We start from the raw sequence: 16559 nt of genomic DNA on the forward strand, positions 1-16559 counted from the left end.
CAAAAAAATTGTTGTAATGAATTAAATTTATTATGATATATAAAATTTTTACTTTTCCTGGCATCATAACTATACATTTATGCTGCAAAAAGGAAAGTATGGTAACTAAAAAATTGGGGTATGGGTTTTTTTGCATTTCTTGACATCTCATGACCCAGGGACCCCAAAATAAAGTGGGGGATAATGTTCATATGTATTTGTTTGTGTTTGAAGCTGGGGCATTTTGTTGGTAAAAAATTTGTTGTCTGGCAATTTCACAGTGATCGAGCAATTTGATGGTAAATGTTTTGGTTAGTATAGAGTAGATAGTTTCTTTGGAGTCAATTTTCTCAAAAATTTTGCTTACATAAACCCACTTTTTATTAAGCTTGTTACATGCATACATGCTTATCTTATTAGCATTAAAAAATAATTTACTGCCATATCCTCCCCTTCTGCAAAAATTTATTTTTTGAATTATTTTATCAATTAATGATTGTTAATAATTATCATCATTTTTTTTAAACCTTTTTTTATGTATCATTATTTTTCCACTACATAAGAATAAATAACTGCCATCAGGAAAGTATAACAACTTTGTTGACAGATTTTTTCCTGAATGAATTTAAAGGAAAAACATTTTGTGTGAAGTTATATTGTATTGGTTGCCAGAATAAGAATAAGTAATGTTGCCTAATTTTATTTTTGTAATATTTTATGGTTATTATAATTTAAGTCAATTAAGTTGCTCTTTTTTATTTTTTGCAGTTTTTATGTGACTGGAAAATTAGATTGCATATTTTTAAAGATTCTAAAAATAGATTTTTTTTCTTTAAACAAATACCAGTGACTCATACTTAAATATTTAATTATTTTTCTAGCTGTTCTTTTTTTGCTGATAATAATCTGGTTTTATATAACATGAAATAATTATTAGGAATAGTTTTAGCCTGAAATTCTTTGTTGAGTATAAATTAATGATTTTTTTACATCAATTCTAATTTTGTAATTTTTTATTATGCTTTTCACAGTATTCTTGGATTTGTACCCCAAACAATGTTCTCAGTAAATATATATACACACCTATGAAACAGAACTGCCTTTCAGAGCTTGTTGAAATTAATTTCATTGGTTTTTTTTTGCATCTAGTTGATTAGTGGGGGTTATCAGTTAATTTTTATGTTGTAATATATTGTCATTAAGTATGTATATCTACTGATTAGTTGTTATGTAAATGTACATAATTGAGAGAGAGTTAAGGATGAATGAGATGAATGTTGCACTTCATTAGAATATTCATCTTGCTTACTTCTAACTATTAGATATATAAGTTAATAAGTTGTGTGTTGCCTGATATTTTTTAATTACACTAGTAAAAACAAGATGTAGCATCCTAAGAGCAATCATATCAGCATCTAAATAAAATTGTACATTCTAGTGATTGTAACAAATGTATTTTCAATAATATATGCACATTTTTCTTTTATGATTGTTGCAGAACCTTTTATCTAAAGACATATTCCACCAGACATTATTTGCATGTTGTCTTGAAATTGTAATGTATTCATATAATTCTCAGAGAACATTTCCATGGGTATTAGAAGCTTTGAATGTTGAATCTTATCATTTTTATAAAATAATAGAAATAATTGTGAGAGCTGAAGACCAACTATCCAGGGACATGGTTAAACATCTTAATTTGGTAAAGTAATTTTTATTTATTTATTTCCTATAATTATACTCTATATACAGGTGATATTCATTAAAATAGATGGAAAATTTTATTAAAGTTTTACTCTATGAGATATTTTGTTATTGTTTATATTAGGATAGATTTACCATTCTCTGTGTAAGTGAAGGTTTCCTATTTTAACATTTTAAAGATTGAACCCTTGTATTTGAACAGATTAATTTACAAAGAAACACATACTTTTCCTATTAATGAGGCTCTAAATCATGTTTCACCTTTCTTTCTTCTTAGCCTACTACTGTTGACAAACATTTTGGTCTTATATAATAAAGTAAGATATTTGTATAGTATAATGAATCGATAAACATTATTATCTGGAGTTTAAAATGTACCATGTAAGTAAATCATTGATGTTAAAAAATAAATATTTGAGCTAATTGCCAAAAAGTGTGTATTTTTCTCTTTTGACATGCACACTTTTTATTATTAATTAACTACCAAAAACTTAAATGTTTGGTAGACAGTTAATAATAAATTGTACTTTTTCAATACATAACTGTTATTTAAGGTGGGTAATGTGAGTTGAAAAAAGAGTCTTTAAACCCTTACACCTATGTCCATAAATTTTCTTTCATTTTTCTTACGTGACATAAAATTAAATAAAAGCTGTAAATTGTAATGGAATATGATCTAATAATTAGTCATTATTTAAAATTATAAAAAATTAATTTTTGTTCTTTTGTTAGATCAGGCAGTACAACTACATATTGAATGTGATATATTAGCATTATCGAAGAAAAGCCATATTAACTTTTCAAATTAAATCAAGAGGTATAATCCTTTGATTTAAGGAATTTTAATTTTTGAAGATTCTTATAACTTTATGAGATTAAAAAATTTTATCTTTGTCCCCCGGTCTCCACCCACACAAGAAAATAAAAATTTTCATTTCTCCATTCCACTTGAATTTACATTATTAACAAATATCTAAGTACTTCACCTTTTAGTGCGTTGAGATATGTTTGTTTCTAAATAACAAAATAATGATAAGAAGATTCACCTTCTATCTGAGAAAAATTTCAGAAATTTATATCTTGGCCTCTTATGCACAAACACAAATTTATAGATCTAACATACAACATTCTTATATAAGAAGAACAAAATAAGTGAACTAGAATGGTTCACAATATAAAAAATAAAAATTTGTCTACAACTTAGAGGTTTGAATTTAAATAGCACATCTTTGGTTTTTTTTGTAGAATCACAAGGTTAAAAAAATTGTCTTTCTATGATGTTAATTGATTCCTTTACGTATCTGTACAGAGGAATCGTATAGGTATTGTATTTCTTGGTTGACAAGACAGTTATTGTTTCATGGTTTTGACAAGACAAACGTAGAAATATTTTAATTGTAAAAATATCTTTTTAGAATAGTATTCACTTATTGCTAGTTTAAAAATGTGTATGAAGATAGTTGTATTTTAAATAAATATTACTTTTATTGGGTTTAATGTTTACAGATTGAAGAGCAGATACTGGAATCATTAGCATGGCGTAGTAATAGTCCATTATGGACAAGTTTACAGGCTTCAGAATTGCCTGTTCCAACATGTGAAGATGTTTCATTACCACACCAGCTGTCACAAGATAATAATCTGGATAATGGTAATAATAATTCATCAAATAGTGGTAGTACTCTTGTTGGGGTAACAACTGTACGGAAATTAAATACTGGTTAGTACCTAATGAAGTGATAATGTTTTTCGTAATTATTACATGTTTTTTATCTGCTATTGTTTTATAAATGTGCATTAATCAGTTCATCCAAACAAGAGTTTTAGTCGTTGTTAAGTTATATTGTTATAAAAAATTATTTTTTGCATAGATTTATTATTTGAGAAGTGTTTTCAAATGTATGAATCAATATGTTGCTTTCAGTTTTCAGTTGTGAACTTCTGGGAGGGCTGATTTACATTACAATAATAGGGCTTATAAGTTTTTCAAGTTTTTCTTGCCAATACCACTCTTGATATTTGAGGTGGAGTTCTGCCTTTCAACCTGAAGTCCTGGGTTTGAAACCCAGTCAGGTGTGGCATTTTTCATATGCTAAAAAATTTCCATTTCACATTTCCACAAACAAGCTTTAAAGCTAATGTGTGAATTATAAAAAAAAAAAAATGAAAAATGTTGAATGTTTTAGTTATGAAACGTACATTAGTGATGGATATGTAAATTCATAATATTTATGTTTTAAGTTAAGAAATTATGAGTTATTGTTTTAATATTTAATATTTTTATGATATAATGTTATTAGTGATTTAATATATTAATGTGTGTGTTAGAATGGTTTGTTTGTGCATATTTTTGCAAATATAATAAAATTTAGAATTCTTATCTAAATCTCTTGGTAAAAATGCATTTACTGCATGAAGATTGCTTACAAATTTTTAACTTTTTTATTAAACCAGCCTTGTACCATTATATTTTACTGTTCATTTTAAATATTTTTATTTCCAAAGGTGTTATCTGGAGACATTTCAGGTTTTAAGTAGATGGGCTTATTATTTATTCTTTTGTCATTCATTTTCAATTAATTTGTCTTCCTGCCTGTTGTAATTAGCAGAATAATGTTTTATATTGCTATTAGCCATTACAAAAAAATCCCTTTTTACTGAGTTTGAATGACTTATTATATTATATTAATTATTCCACTTAATATTGATTCTCTTAAGTTTAAAAAAAAATTATATAAGAGGCAGAGAGATATTTACAAATCATTGTACCTGAATTAGAGTTGGACTTAAATGAAAATTGTATTTTTCCCCAGTAATTTGCTTGTCAGAAAAACTATTGAAAATGAAAAACTAAATAAAAAAAGAAAACATTGAACCACCCTATCTTCAAAATTTCAATTTTTATTGTTTTTATAACTTTTTACTGGCTTGTTATGAATAATGGAAACTGAAAAATATTTTTCTAAATGAGGGTGTTATTAGAATAGAATTAATCCTCTCCTTTATTACAAAAATGAAGGAGAAAAAATTCAATTTGTTCATACAGCCCAAATTGTTATCACTGAAAGGTTTAGCTAGCTTTTTTAGATCTTGTGCATCTCTTGTGAAACTTGATGTTTTGTAACATTTCTCCAGAAATGGCGTTCTGTAAATTGTAGGAAGTGACGTAAGGATAAAATTCTAAATATCAATTTCATAAAGCAGTAATAAAGCAGTTCAGTAAGCAGTTTAAATAGGTCATCAAAGATAAACAGCATTGGGTTTAATTTGTTCCTGCTTGCTATTGGCATTTTTAAATTATTTATGACAAAAACAATCAAAGTATTATTCTTTTTTTTTAAATTAACCATTTTAATGTATGTTGAAAAGGAATGCTTAGGTAAGATTGAATTTGTGCTTATTTTTATAACTTTTAACAAATCTTTCTTTAACTAAGAAATAAATATATAGATAAAAGAAAGTAATTAAGGTTAAAAAGGTAATAATAATCATCTTCAATTTTATCATTGGGAAATGATTGTATTCTAAAACCTTTATGAACACCAGGAACATTTTTAATTAATAGCATTATGTTCCTTAATTGAATCTTTAGAAAACCATAAATAACTTGATTTTTATAGTGGATTAAAAAATTTGTATTAATAAAATAATAAGATAACCTTACACTGACGTTTTAGTTTATGTTGATGTATGTTTTGCATTTATTTTGTATATTTGTATTATTATTTAATCTATATAATTAAAAGAAAAGAAAAAAAATCCGAAACATGTAGAAATGTAGTATTAGTACAAGGGTGAATAAAATTTAAATGGTAATTTTGCTATTCTATGCAGCTAGCAGTTCCGAGCTGGATGGCAAATGGGAGGTTAATGTTCAGTGTGTTAGAGAGGGGGGAACCAGCTTGGTTAGCCCCTGTGCTCTGTTCTGTCATCAGTACAGCCATGAATGAGCAAGTGGTTCTGTCATTTGCTGCACAATGTATAATCATAAAGTTTTTAACTAATTGAAGGCGTTAAATCCGCAGAAATTTTAACTCGCTTAATGGTACAGTTTAGGGGCGCTACACTGTCCCAGAACCAAGTGTTTGCGTGAGCCAGACAATCTAAGGGTGGGCAAGAAAGTGTAGAAAATGAATGTCATGATCAACGCCCAAGTCAAAAACAGGTCAGGTTAGAGATCTATGAGAGATTTCTGAATTGATTTCGGCAAGAAGGGGACGATTTTTTGAGGCGCATCATCACATGTGATGAGATGCGATCTTTCAGTACACTCTGGAATCAAAAATGGTAAGGAGTGGTGAAGGAAGGATGAGGGCTGCCCAATGGCCAAAACCCATCTGTTAGCCAGAAAAGTTCTTGCAATGATTTTTTTTTACTCAAGGAAAGTTTTACTCATTGATTTTCTCCACAATCAATGAACAGAAAATGCGGCACAGACAACAAAAGCCACCTACTGAAATAAAAAAGAGGTGTGTCCATCAGAAAGGTCATCCTTCCCCATGACAATGCCAGGCCGCACACCACGATTTTGACAAAGGATAAATTAGATAAATGCACTGGGAAACCCTTCACTACCGTCCTTAGAATCCATATTTGTTCCTGTGACTATTTTTTGTTTGCATCATTGAAAAAAATCGCTTGGAGGGGAACGATTCGAAAACAATGAAGAGCATGTGTGCAATTGGTTGACGATTTGTCCTCAAACCTGTATTGTGCAAGAAATATTCAAGCTTCCAAATGGTTGGCAGAAGTGTGTAGATTGTGCAGGAGACTATATAGAGAAATGATTAAGGTATGAATTGTGTATACATTATTAATCAATAAATTTATTTTAAAAAATTACAGTTTATGACTGAGTCACCCTCGTGGTTTAATGTTTTAAAATAATTAATCAGTTTGTGTTAGTAGAACTATATTAATTCATTGTACTTATAGGTGGAACATCTAATACCCCAATGTCATCAGTCTCTGAAAGGTTTCAGTCGCCTGTTACAGTGACTGGTTTAACTAAAAAAAGACTTTTTTTGGAAAGTGCAACTGGTGGACTTCGGACAGTTAAACCTGGACAGTCATTGTTGCAGAACCATCAGCCTGCTACTACTACAGCTAGTAGTTCACAAACAACAAACCAGACACAAGTTATTACTACCGTCCAATCAGTTACAACAACAACTAACAGTATCAGTATAAATAATACAGCAAAAAACTCTTCTTCATCTTCAACTACGAAATATATTCCAGTACAAGGTAAGTTTTAATTAACCTGTTGATTATGATTAACTTACAGATTATGGACTGCACATCATTTGTATGTTTGAGGTGTGATAAAAAAAGAGTAATGAACATTTTTTAATTCTGCATGCTGTCTTTTGACAAGAGTTCACTTTTTCACACATGATGGTAGCACTGTCTGTAATGTATTTTCAATATTTTCAGCCATATTAGACGTACAGTTAAAATTTGACAGTTGAGTAATTAGGACATCTTTTATGACCAGTAGTGATTTATTTTATTTGAAAATTATGGAATAAAGGTTTTGCATTAAAAATGGAATAAAGTGCATCCAAGTGTAAAGATATTAGAAAAAGCTTTGGCATATTACATTGACACCAAGAGTTTGAAGAATGTAAACAATTTAAAGAAGGCCATGAAGACATCAGAAGGGTTGGATGTCTTAACACATCAACAACCAGTGAAAATATTGACAAAACAAAGGAAGTTGTAATCAATAATAATAGAATTACTATTAGAAAAGTTAATGATGTGGTGGAGATCTCTTATGGCATGTATGAAACAATTTTAATGGATATTTTGGTTATGAATCATAAAGTAGCAAAATTTATTCCAGATCTTGAATTTTCAACAAAAGCAACATCGCAGAACAATAGTTAGCTGACAATACTGATAACTCAGAATTAGTCAAACATGTCATAACAAAGTGACAAAATGTAGATGTATGTATGATGTTGAATGAAATAAAGGTTCAAACATCAAGGTTATTGTAATGGAAGCTTACTGAAGAACCAAGATTGAAATAAGCTTGCACGTTTGATTGAATGTTATGGTTTTTCCTACTGAATTTTCCTTTTCTGGTTAAAAATCTTGTCCATTGTGAATTCTTGCTACAAGGTTGTATGGTCAGCAGATAATATTACTTAGGAGTTTTATATCATTTAGCTTAGGCGTTTGCCACCATGGATCAAAGTATTATTCAATAGTTTATATTCTGTAATTTCTACTTTCTTGTTTGTGCATAGATTTTTAAATAAAACATTCTAACCAAGTAAGATAAGTAAAGTAAGAAAATGAATGTATGCATTCAGTAAAACTCTGTTATAATATTTTTTTGTGGAATTAAGAAAAATGCATTTCAATTTTTAATTATACATATAAATCAGATGTTTCTTTCAGGGTCCCCCAGGCCTTGAAAGGCAGGGAATTTTGATTTAGTCAGGGAAGGTTTTGAAAAATCACCATAAGTCTGATATATTATTGAAATTTGTAAAATGCCAGGGAAAACTTGAAAAATTTTATTTGAGCATAAAAATGACTTAAGATAACGACTAAGATAAAGCCTCACCAAAGAGGCTTCAGTCATTGAAAAAAAAAACAAAGGAAATTTCATATAAACTCTTCTCCTAAATTATAATTCTGATTCAATTTTGAAATGTATAATAGTAGTAAAGTGTATATTTGAGATTGAGCTTTGTGCATGAATGTGAATTCTTCAGTCAGTTTTGAACATCAAAAACCAATTTTTCAATTTATAACCTTGAATGTTGTTCCTGTTTTGTATATAGGTGAAGTGTTTACATGTACACATGTTCATATGCTGCAAACAATGAGTCTTATTTTATATTAAGTGTCCCTGCTGTTGATGATTACCAATAGTTTTTTAACTAATCACTCAGTTAACATTAAAATAGAAAACATTTCTGTAACTATATATGCAGCTTATTCCTTTATCATAAATATTATATTTTCTGTCCCTAGCATTTTTTCAGTAATTAAAAATGAAACAACTCATTTTGGTGTGCAAGTGTAATTACTTGACAATAATGACTGATCTGACATTTTAATTAAAGTATTGTTGTTGAAGAAAGTTAAATCCTCAAAATTTATATTGTTTCAGCTATTGAAGTTGAAGATGGTAGGAGGTATATTCCTATAGCAATAGCTCCAGGTTCAGGTAGTGTCTTGATACAAACACATCCTTCACGACCTGTTTTAAGTAATGGCCAGACTACTACAGCTGGAAATGGTCAGAATAATTCTACAACTGTTGCTACCACTGCTGCTACTACTGATGTTACCATTCCTGCTACAACTGCTGCTTCCACATCTAGTATAAATACTACAACTAGGGATAATAAAGAAAATAAAAGGCCTAGGCGTACTGGTTCTTTAGGTCTATTCTTCAGAAAGGTAAAAAAAAAATAATTTATTGTTTTTTTGCAAAGTTATTTATCGCAATTTTCTTAAAATTGGGTTTTTAATGATAAATTCAAAATAATGTGTTTGGTAGATCTTATTAAAAAGAAATTTAGAAAGTTTTATCTCTAGATACTGACAATTATTTACCTAAATAATTTTTAAATTAATTTTTCACACAGTGATAGAAAACAAATCGTCTCTTTCACATTACTAGCTTCAAGGACATGTGAAACTCCTGTTCACTTTCGTGACCACTTGTCATTTATTCATTTTTCAGTACAGTGGTTTTTTTACATATACATGATAAATGTAATTCTGTTGACAACAATAGTATTTCAAATGAAGTAATGTTTCAAATATATGTTTATACACTTTCTTATTATACAAACATTACACATTCAATTCAATTTTATTATCTCAAAAAATCTTAATAAAAATTACTACTTTGTATATTGTATTAGACGTATCGTGCCTTAGCTTAAGTTCCTATTAAGACATCTGAAACTTGCCTCTGAAACAAAAAATAATCTATACAAAAAACTGATATTTCTCAAAATTTACTGTTTTGCTTATTCAGCATTAGCAAAATCCTCAAGACAGTTATTCAGGCAGGACCCATAATTCAAAACTATTAATGTTTGTGTATGTTTTTTTTTTTAATTGTAGCTATTCTCATAACATTTTTTTATTATTAGAATTAATAATTTTTATTTAAAAAAATATTATTACTTTTTTATACACAATACTACTATTTGCATAATTACCAATCTATACTTAACCAGCAAATATAGGTTTTCAAAAAAAAATATTTAAACAATACCATTTACAGAAAAAGGCATTGATAAAAGTTTATTTTTTAAATCTAAGAGCTTGAACAAAAACATTAGCGAACAAATTAAATAGCGGAGAAACATATTTTTACTCTTGTTACAAAGCCATATTTTGTGTAGTTAGATGTGATACTGCAAAAGATGTCCGAGATAAATGGAATCAAGTTTATGATATTCAGTTGACTGGAAATATAAATTTTTGCGGCATCAGTTTCATAATATCCAATGGGAGTCAGGAGGTGGCGTGTGGAATCATTTAGTAAAATTTGATGATAAACAGACGAGAATGTTGTTATTTGGTAATCCAGTTGATGAAAATGCTTTATGTGCTCTATTGCTGCAAACTCTACCAAAAGATCTTGATTATATTTATGTCACTTGACACGACTTACATCAAGCAGACCAAATATGGGCAAAATTACAAAAGAAATGTCTGAATTGTAAAATTTGATTGATAGATAGAGATGAAATACATGTGGTTGCAGCGATCGTATCAAAATCTAGTGTACAGATTAAAAAACAAGGAAAATTGAAGGTTAATCAACAGAAGGTCTTTCTGTCAAAAGTTTTGAAACAAAATCATCAAAAGCAATTTTCTTGTATGGAAAAGTTGGACATGTATCACATGATTGTAAGATGTGGTATAGTTTGTTTCAAATGTAAAAGGAAGGGTCACAATCAAATCATTGTCATAATCGAGATGGAAATAAAGATTACACTATATCTTCTGAAAATCAAATGAAAGAAAATATAAAAATTAAAAAAAAAACATATTGTACAAAAAAACATATGTACAAATTTTTTTATTATGATCTTGTCATTTTATTGTTCCAGTTGACACTGAAAAATTGAATTGTAACAAGGGGTATATTGATAACGATACCACACACACCATATAACAAATCGTCATGATTGGTATGACTACTTTGAATCTTTTGAATGCCAAAAAAAAATGGCTTGTCAAGAAGTTAATTTAAAAGCTGTTGGTATTGGTTGTATAAATGTTAAGTTTTAAATGGTCAAAATTGGTCTGTTCAATATTTTGAAGATGTGTGGTAATGTCCAATTGGAATTTGTTGCAATTTATTCTCAATTAAAAATGCTAGACAAAAAGGAATTTACCAATTGATTCAGAATAATAGAAAATTGTCGTTTTTCCATAGAAATGTTGTACCCATTGCTATAGCTAATTAAGATAATAAACTTCATCGGTTGGCAGTGAATCACTCGTCAAGAAAAATTTTATGCTACTTCTGAAGCTACAGATACACTATAAAGTTGGCATGAAATATTTGGTCACCCAAATAAACATTTACATAATTTCTTCAAGGATCATGGGACCGGTACAAATGGATAATCTTGTCAAGGATTATGCTTGATAAACACAGATCCATTTTTTTGTGAAAGAATTGAAAAATTTACTGAAACAGGAGAATTGATTTTTTGCTGACATATGTGCCCCGATGGAGAAGAATGACTTGAATGATTGTCATTATTTTCTTGTTTTTAGAAATGATTTTTCCATTTCAGTATTACATATCTATTATACAATGCATTTGGAAAGTTGTGCACTGGAATTATGGAAGTGTATTAACGAAGCTTTCTTAATTATTTGTATTTTTATTTCATTATTTTATAAAAACGGATATTACAATAACGAATAGTTTATAAAAGATATTGAAAATTTCCTCCCCTAACGTCAGTACAACACTCACTGCACATGTTTCAATTTGTTTTCAAATACTTAACCAGCTGATGTACTGGAGTGTCTCATACGTATGCTGTTATTGTGGTTTTTAATTTGCCAATTTTGCATGGTCTGCTGCAATACAGTACTTGTTTCGTGCTCCTCATAGAAAGAAATCTGGAGGAGTCAGATTGGGTGATCGAGCAGGCCACAACTCCTTGAAATGATTTGTTCACCAAAACATTTTATAAAAAAGTCATTGACCTGTTATCTGTGTGTGCTGTGATGCCATCTTGTTGGAACCAACAGTGATTTTCAATTCTGTTAACTGACTAATTAAGTTTGTTAAAATAACACAATAACGATTACTATTAACTGTAAACTATTTTCAAAAAAGATTGTACCCACAATGCATGTTTTGCTTACACTGACCTTTCTTTCTTTTTCCTGTTTAGCCTCCGGTAACTACCGTTTAGATAATACTTCAGAGGATGAATGAGGATGATATGTATGAGTGTGAATGAAGTGTAGTCTTGTACATTCTCAGTTCGACCATACCTGAGATGTGTGGTTAATTGAAACCCAACCACCAAAGAACACCGGTATCCATGATCTAGTATTCAAGTCCGTGTAAAAATAGCTGGCCTTACTAGGACTTGAACGCTGTAACTCTCGACTTCCAAATCAGCTGATTTGGGAAGACGCGTTAACCACTAGACCAACCCGGTGGGTTTGCTTACACTGACCTAGACTTCAATTAATTTTTGCTTGTAAAGATTGTGTAATTCATGCGGGTTAGTTGTCAACCACAGTCATGTATTTTGTGAATTAATGTACTCTCCCAGATGAAACTATGCTTCAGATGTGTAAAAAACGTATTGTACAGGATACCTATGGAATTTTGATCAATAAAATGTTTAAACCATTGACAATAATTTAGTCTTCTGGCATGATTTATATATTTCAATTCTTGAGCACACATTACTTTATAGGGTAAAAGTTTCAGTTCTTTTCTTACTGCTTTATGTGCAGTAGTAGGTCCAATACCTTGTAGCTGTGTTAACTTATGGATTGATTTTGACGGACTTTTGGCCATAGCATCCAAAATAGCAAGCAGCTTCTGTTTGATTAGTTTAGGTGGTTTTCAGCAGAGCCCATTGCCCAAAATATTTTGATAAGAGTTCGAACTACTTTACCACGAGAAACAGGAGTATTTGCAAACTTTCAGAAAATTTATGCCTCACTAATTGTCACCTTCATAAAAAAGTCATATTCAATGAGAAAAACGCATTACTTTACCGAAAGAACCATTACATTTCTCACAACTATTAATGAAATGATATCAAGCACATTCAATCACATCTCAGCAACTGACATCTTAGTTTATTACTGAGCAATGCCCAATGATCCAATAGGGCAACCAACTTAACGCTGAAAGAACAGATTGCACCACATAATTCTAAAGCATACTTCACAGCAACTTTCCAAACACTATATAAAGGATGAAGTGAAAGAAAATGAAAAAGATTTTGTTGAATTAATGAAGCATAACAACTAACTGGACATGTAACTGGATTGCAAATGAATTATGTACTGATGGAGGAAGAGAATTTGATAACAAGAACATAAGAATGTATGTGGAGATTATTGGATGAAAGCATTCAGTTACAGTTCCATACAATCCACAACAAAGAAGGAGTTGCTGAATGTGAAAATAACTTTTTATGTGAGATGGCACATTCATGGCTTCAATCAGCTGTTCATCTACCAAAGTTTTTATGTGGTGAAGCTGTACTTGCTATAGGGTAAAAGCAAGTAAATTGATACATTAAATTAACATACATATACATTAAATTGAACTGCACCAATAAAAATTAAAGGAAAATCACCCATCAAACTACTTTTGAATTAGAAGAATTATCATTTGAAAATCTGTGGTACAGAATGTTTTGTATGAATTCCTCAACAGAAGTGAAAGAAATTTATTTCAAGATCTACTAGAGGATATATTGTTGGTTATGCTGATTGTGGTTATAGAATTTACTTTCCTCAAGGAAAATCTATTTCTGTTTTTAGTGATATAAAATTGAGAGATGAATTTTCACAGAAACCAAAGAAGATTAACATGAATAAATGAATAGAAATTTCAAGTTAAAGCAAGGATGAAAGTGTTATTCCAAATTTAAATGGTATAGAAGATGACACAAATCATCAATAATGTTTCACAATTTGAGGTATATGAGAGCGAGAACAATTCACAAAATTCAGTTACTGTGAATTATAGACAAAAAACTATATTTTTCACAATTTGAGCATGAAAATGAACATCAGAACAGATTATTGATGGTAATCGAAAATATCTAAGAAATAGAAAGGAAATTCAAGAACCAGAGTGATGTCAAGATGAATCATTTCAACAGAACCCAAAGGTTATGTTGATAAATGAAGTACCACATTGGATTATGATGAGGCTACGAAATCAAAGGATGTTAAATATTTGAGAGCTGAAATGGAAGATGAAATGAATTCATTATACATGAATAAAATGTGGGATTCAGTGAATTTACCATTTCAAGGTAAATTTATTGATAATAGATGGATTTTTCCCGTAAAAATGAATTCCAAAGATGAGAATATTTATATAAAACTCATTAAAACAAAGGGCTAGGGGGTTTCAATCAAAGAAAAGGACATGATTTTAATCAGACTTTCTGTAAAGCTGCCAGATTAGAAACAATGAGATCTGTGCTGAGTGTTGTTAATCAGCATGATTAGAGTATTAAACATTCTGATTTGAGAACAGCTTTCTTGAAAAGTACTTAGAAGAAAATATGCAGCGATACAGGAATATAACGACGAGACAAGTCGTGTCTGTAAATTACTTAATCAGTTTGTATGGACTGAAACAGGCTTCGAAATGTTGGTTCAAATGTTTAATTGAATTCCTTAGAACTTGTAATTTACAGGAGAATTGTACAGATCCTTGTATGTTTTATTATGAAAAATTAATACTGTTTTTCATGTGAATGATGGATGAGTTAGTTATGGGTCAAGAGGAAATAGTCAGTGAATTCTTGATCAGAATGGCCCATCATTTTGAGGTTACTTCATTATATGTAGACTGTTTTTTGTGAATGGAAATTGATAAATTTCATGATTATTTTAGAATTTCTCAAACAAATAAAATAATTGAAAAATATGACATGAATGATGCAAAGCCAATAATGATCACTATTAAACCTGGGTGGATGTAAGGTGATTCATCATTGGCAGAAGATAAAAATCGTTATTGTGAAATCATTGGTAGATTAATGTATTTAGTATTATTAGGAACCAGATCAGATTTAGCCAACTCAAGCACACTTTAAATTTGTGAAGTGGATAGTTAGATATTTGAAAGTGACTGTAAATTGTAGGATTGATATAAAGAAAACAGATTTTTAAGAATTTAAGCATATAGTGATGCAGAGTATGGTGGAGATAAAATTGCACAAAACATTCTATGACTGGGACATGACTGAAATCCAGTGGTGGACCAATCATATGGAAGAGTAAATTAAAAAACATATAATCCTAGCATTTATGGAAGCAGAAAATGTGGCTGTTTGTGGGTCTTCAAGATTACTTGTATAGTTGAATAGATTACCAAAAGAAGTGGGAGTTGCTAATCAAAATTCTATTTCTGTGATGTACATTGACAACCAGAAACTATTTTTCTCATGGAAACTATTTTCCATGAAGCAATCAAAACATGACACATTATCAATACATCAGACAATTAGTTGCGCATAGACAAATGTCAGTGGAATATACCAATTGAAGAAGAAGAAGTAGTAGATATTTTCACCTTTATCATCAAATAGATTAGATCTTACGAAAAATTTTGTTGTTATTATCACTATATAATCTAATCTGTACTACACTACATAATCTTTTGATGTTTGTTTTATTTACATATGCATATTTTGTGATAGGGTTGTGGATATATGTAAATATTAATATTTATATAATAAGTTACGCATATTAAAATATATAGAGTAAGGATTCATGATTCACATATGCTTTGTTCAGATGTGTTTGCTATGTGTTACATCTGTTGTACAGATGTGTTTGTTATTGTTGCTATGTTGTTAGTAGATCTTTTCCATGTTGTCAGATCAGTTAATAAAAAATAGTGTAACTGATTAGATGCTTCATCATTGGACTTTTATTATAACATTATAGCTTATATTAATCATGGACCTCCAACAGTTAGCTCTCTGTAGGTAGCAATATAGGCAACATGATGTGTATTTGCAATTGTTTCAGACATTTAAAATGTTTAAGACAATTGAAAGAACTGCTGACTCTGAAGTGAAGTATGGTCTATTATCTGGTTTTTAAAAGCAAAAAATGTGACACCTGTTGGAAATTCATCAGCAGATTATTGAAGTTAGGATGCAAATGTAGCATATATTGAGAAAGTGGGGTAGATAGTTTCATAATCATTTTTGATAACATATTCTGAGCTGATCATGTACATTAGTTATCCTTTGTTTAGTTATCACCTAACTATATTGCTTATCGATGTTGTGTATTGTGTTTCTATATGTTTATGTTTTCTAAACTTTGGCAAGTAGTGTATAATTTTACGTATTTGCTTTTTGAAAAAATAAGTAAAATAGCTTGGAAAAATAATAATTGTTTTACAGGATGCAAAACTTTAGTCATCCCTTCAATCAAAATGTTAAACATCTTTTGTAATGTCAAAGTTTTTATATTCTTTTGTATTTCATAAATAACATTCCAGAATATCATTTGATGAAGCTATTGAGTTTGAACACAACCTACTTTTAATACTGTTTCTATCCTGCTAATTTCAAGAAATGTGTTCTGTTACTTTCCTTACTGAAAGAACAGAATTTTTTTTTGTTTTTGAAAATGTT

At 29.6% G+C, this 16559-nt stretch overlaps 1 protein-coding gene across 3 annotated transcripts in view; it reads left to right on the forward strand.

Annotated features, from left to right (window-relative positions):
* LOC142321585 (retinoblastoma-like protein 1) overlaps nt 1-16559 on the forward strand; it is a 79947-nt gene that overhangs the window by 32659 nt on the left and 30729 nt on the right. For 2 of the 3 annotated variants that reach the window (XM_075359794.1, XM_075359796.1), the window contains 4 exons: nt 1478-1681; nt 3190-3403; nt 6619-6930; nt 8816-9108. In XM_075359794.1, coding sequence (XP_075215909.1) covers nt 1478-1681; nt 3190-3403; nt 6619-6930; nt 8816-9108 — 1023 coding nt within the window. The remainder of the gene's footprint in view (nt 1-1477; nt 1682-3189; nt 3404-6618; nt 6931-8815; nt 9109-16559) is intronic. The other variant, XM_075359795.1, reaches the window with a different exon arrangement.

Source organism: Lycorma delicatula, chromosome 3 (genome assembly GCF_047948215.1).
Source record: "Lycorma delicatula isolate Av1 chromosome 3, ASM4794821v1, whole genome shotgun sequence".
NCBI lineage: Eukaryota > Metazoa > Arthropoda > Insecta > Hemiptera > Fulgoridae > Lycorma > Lycorma delicatula.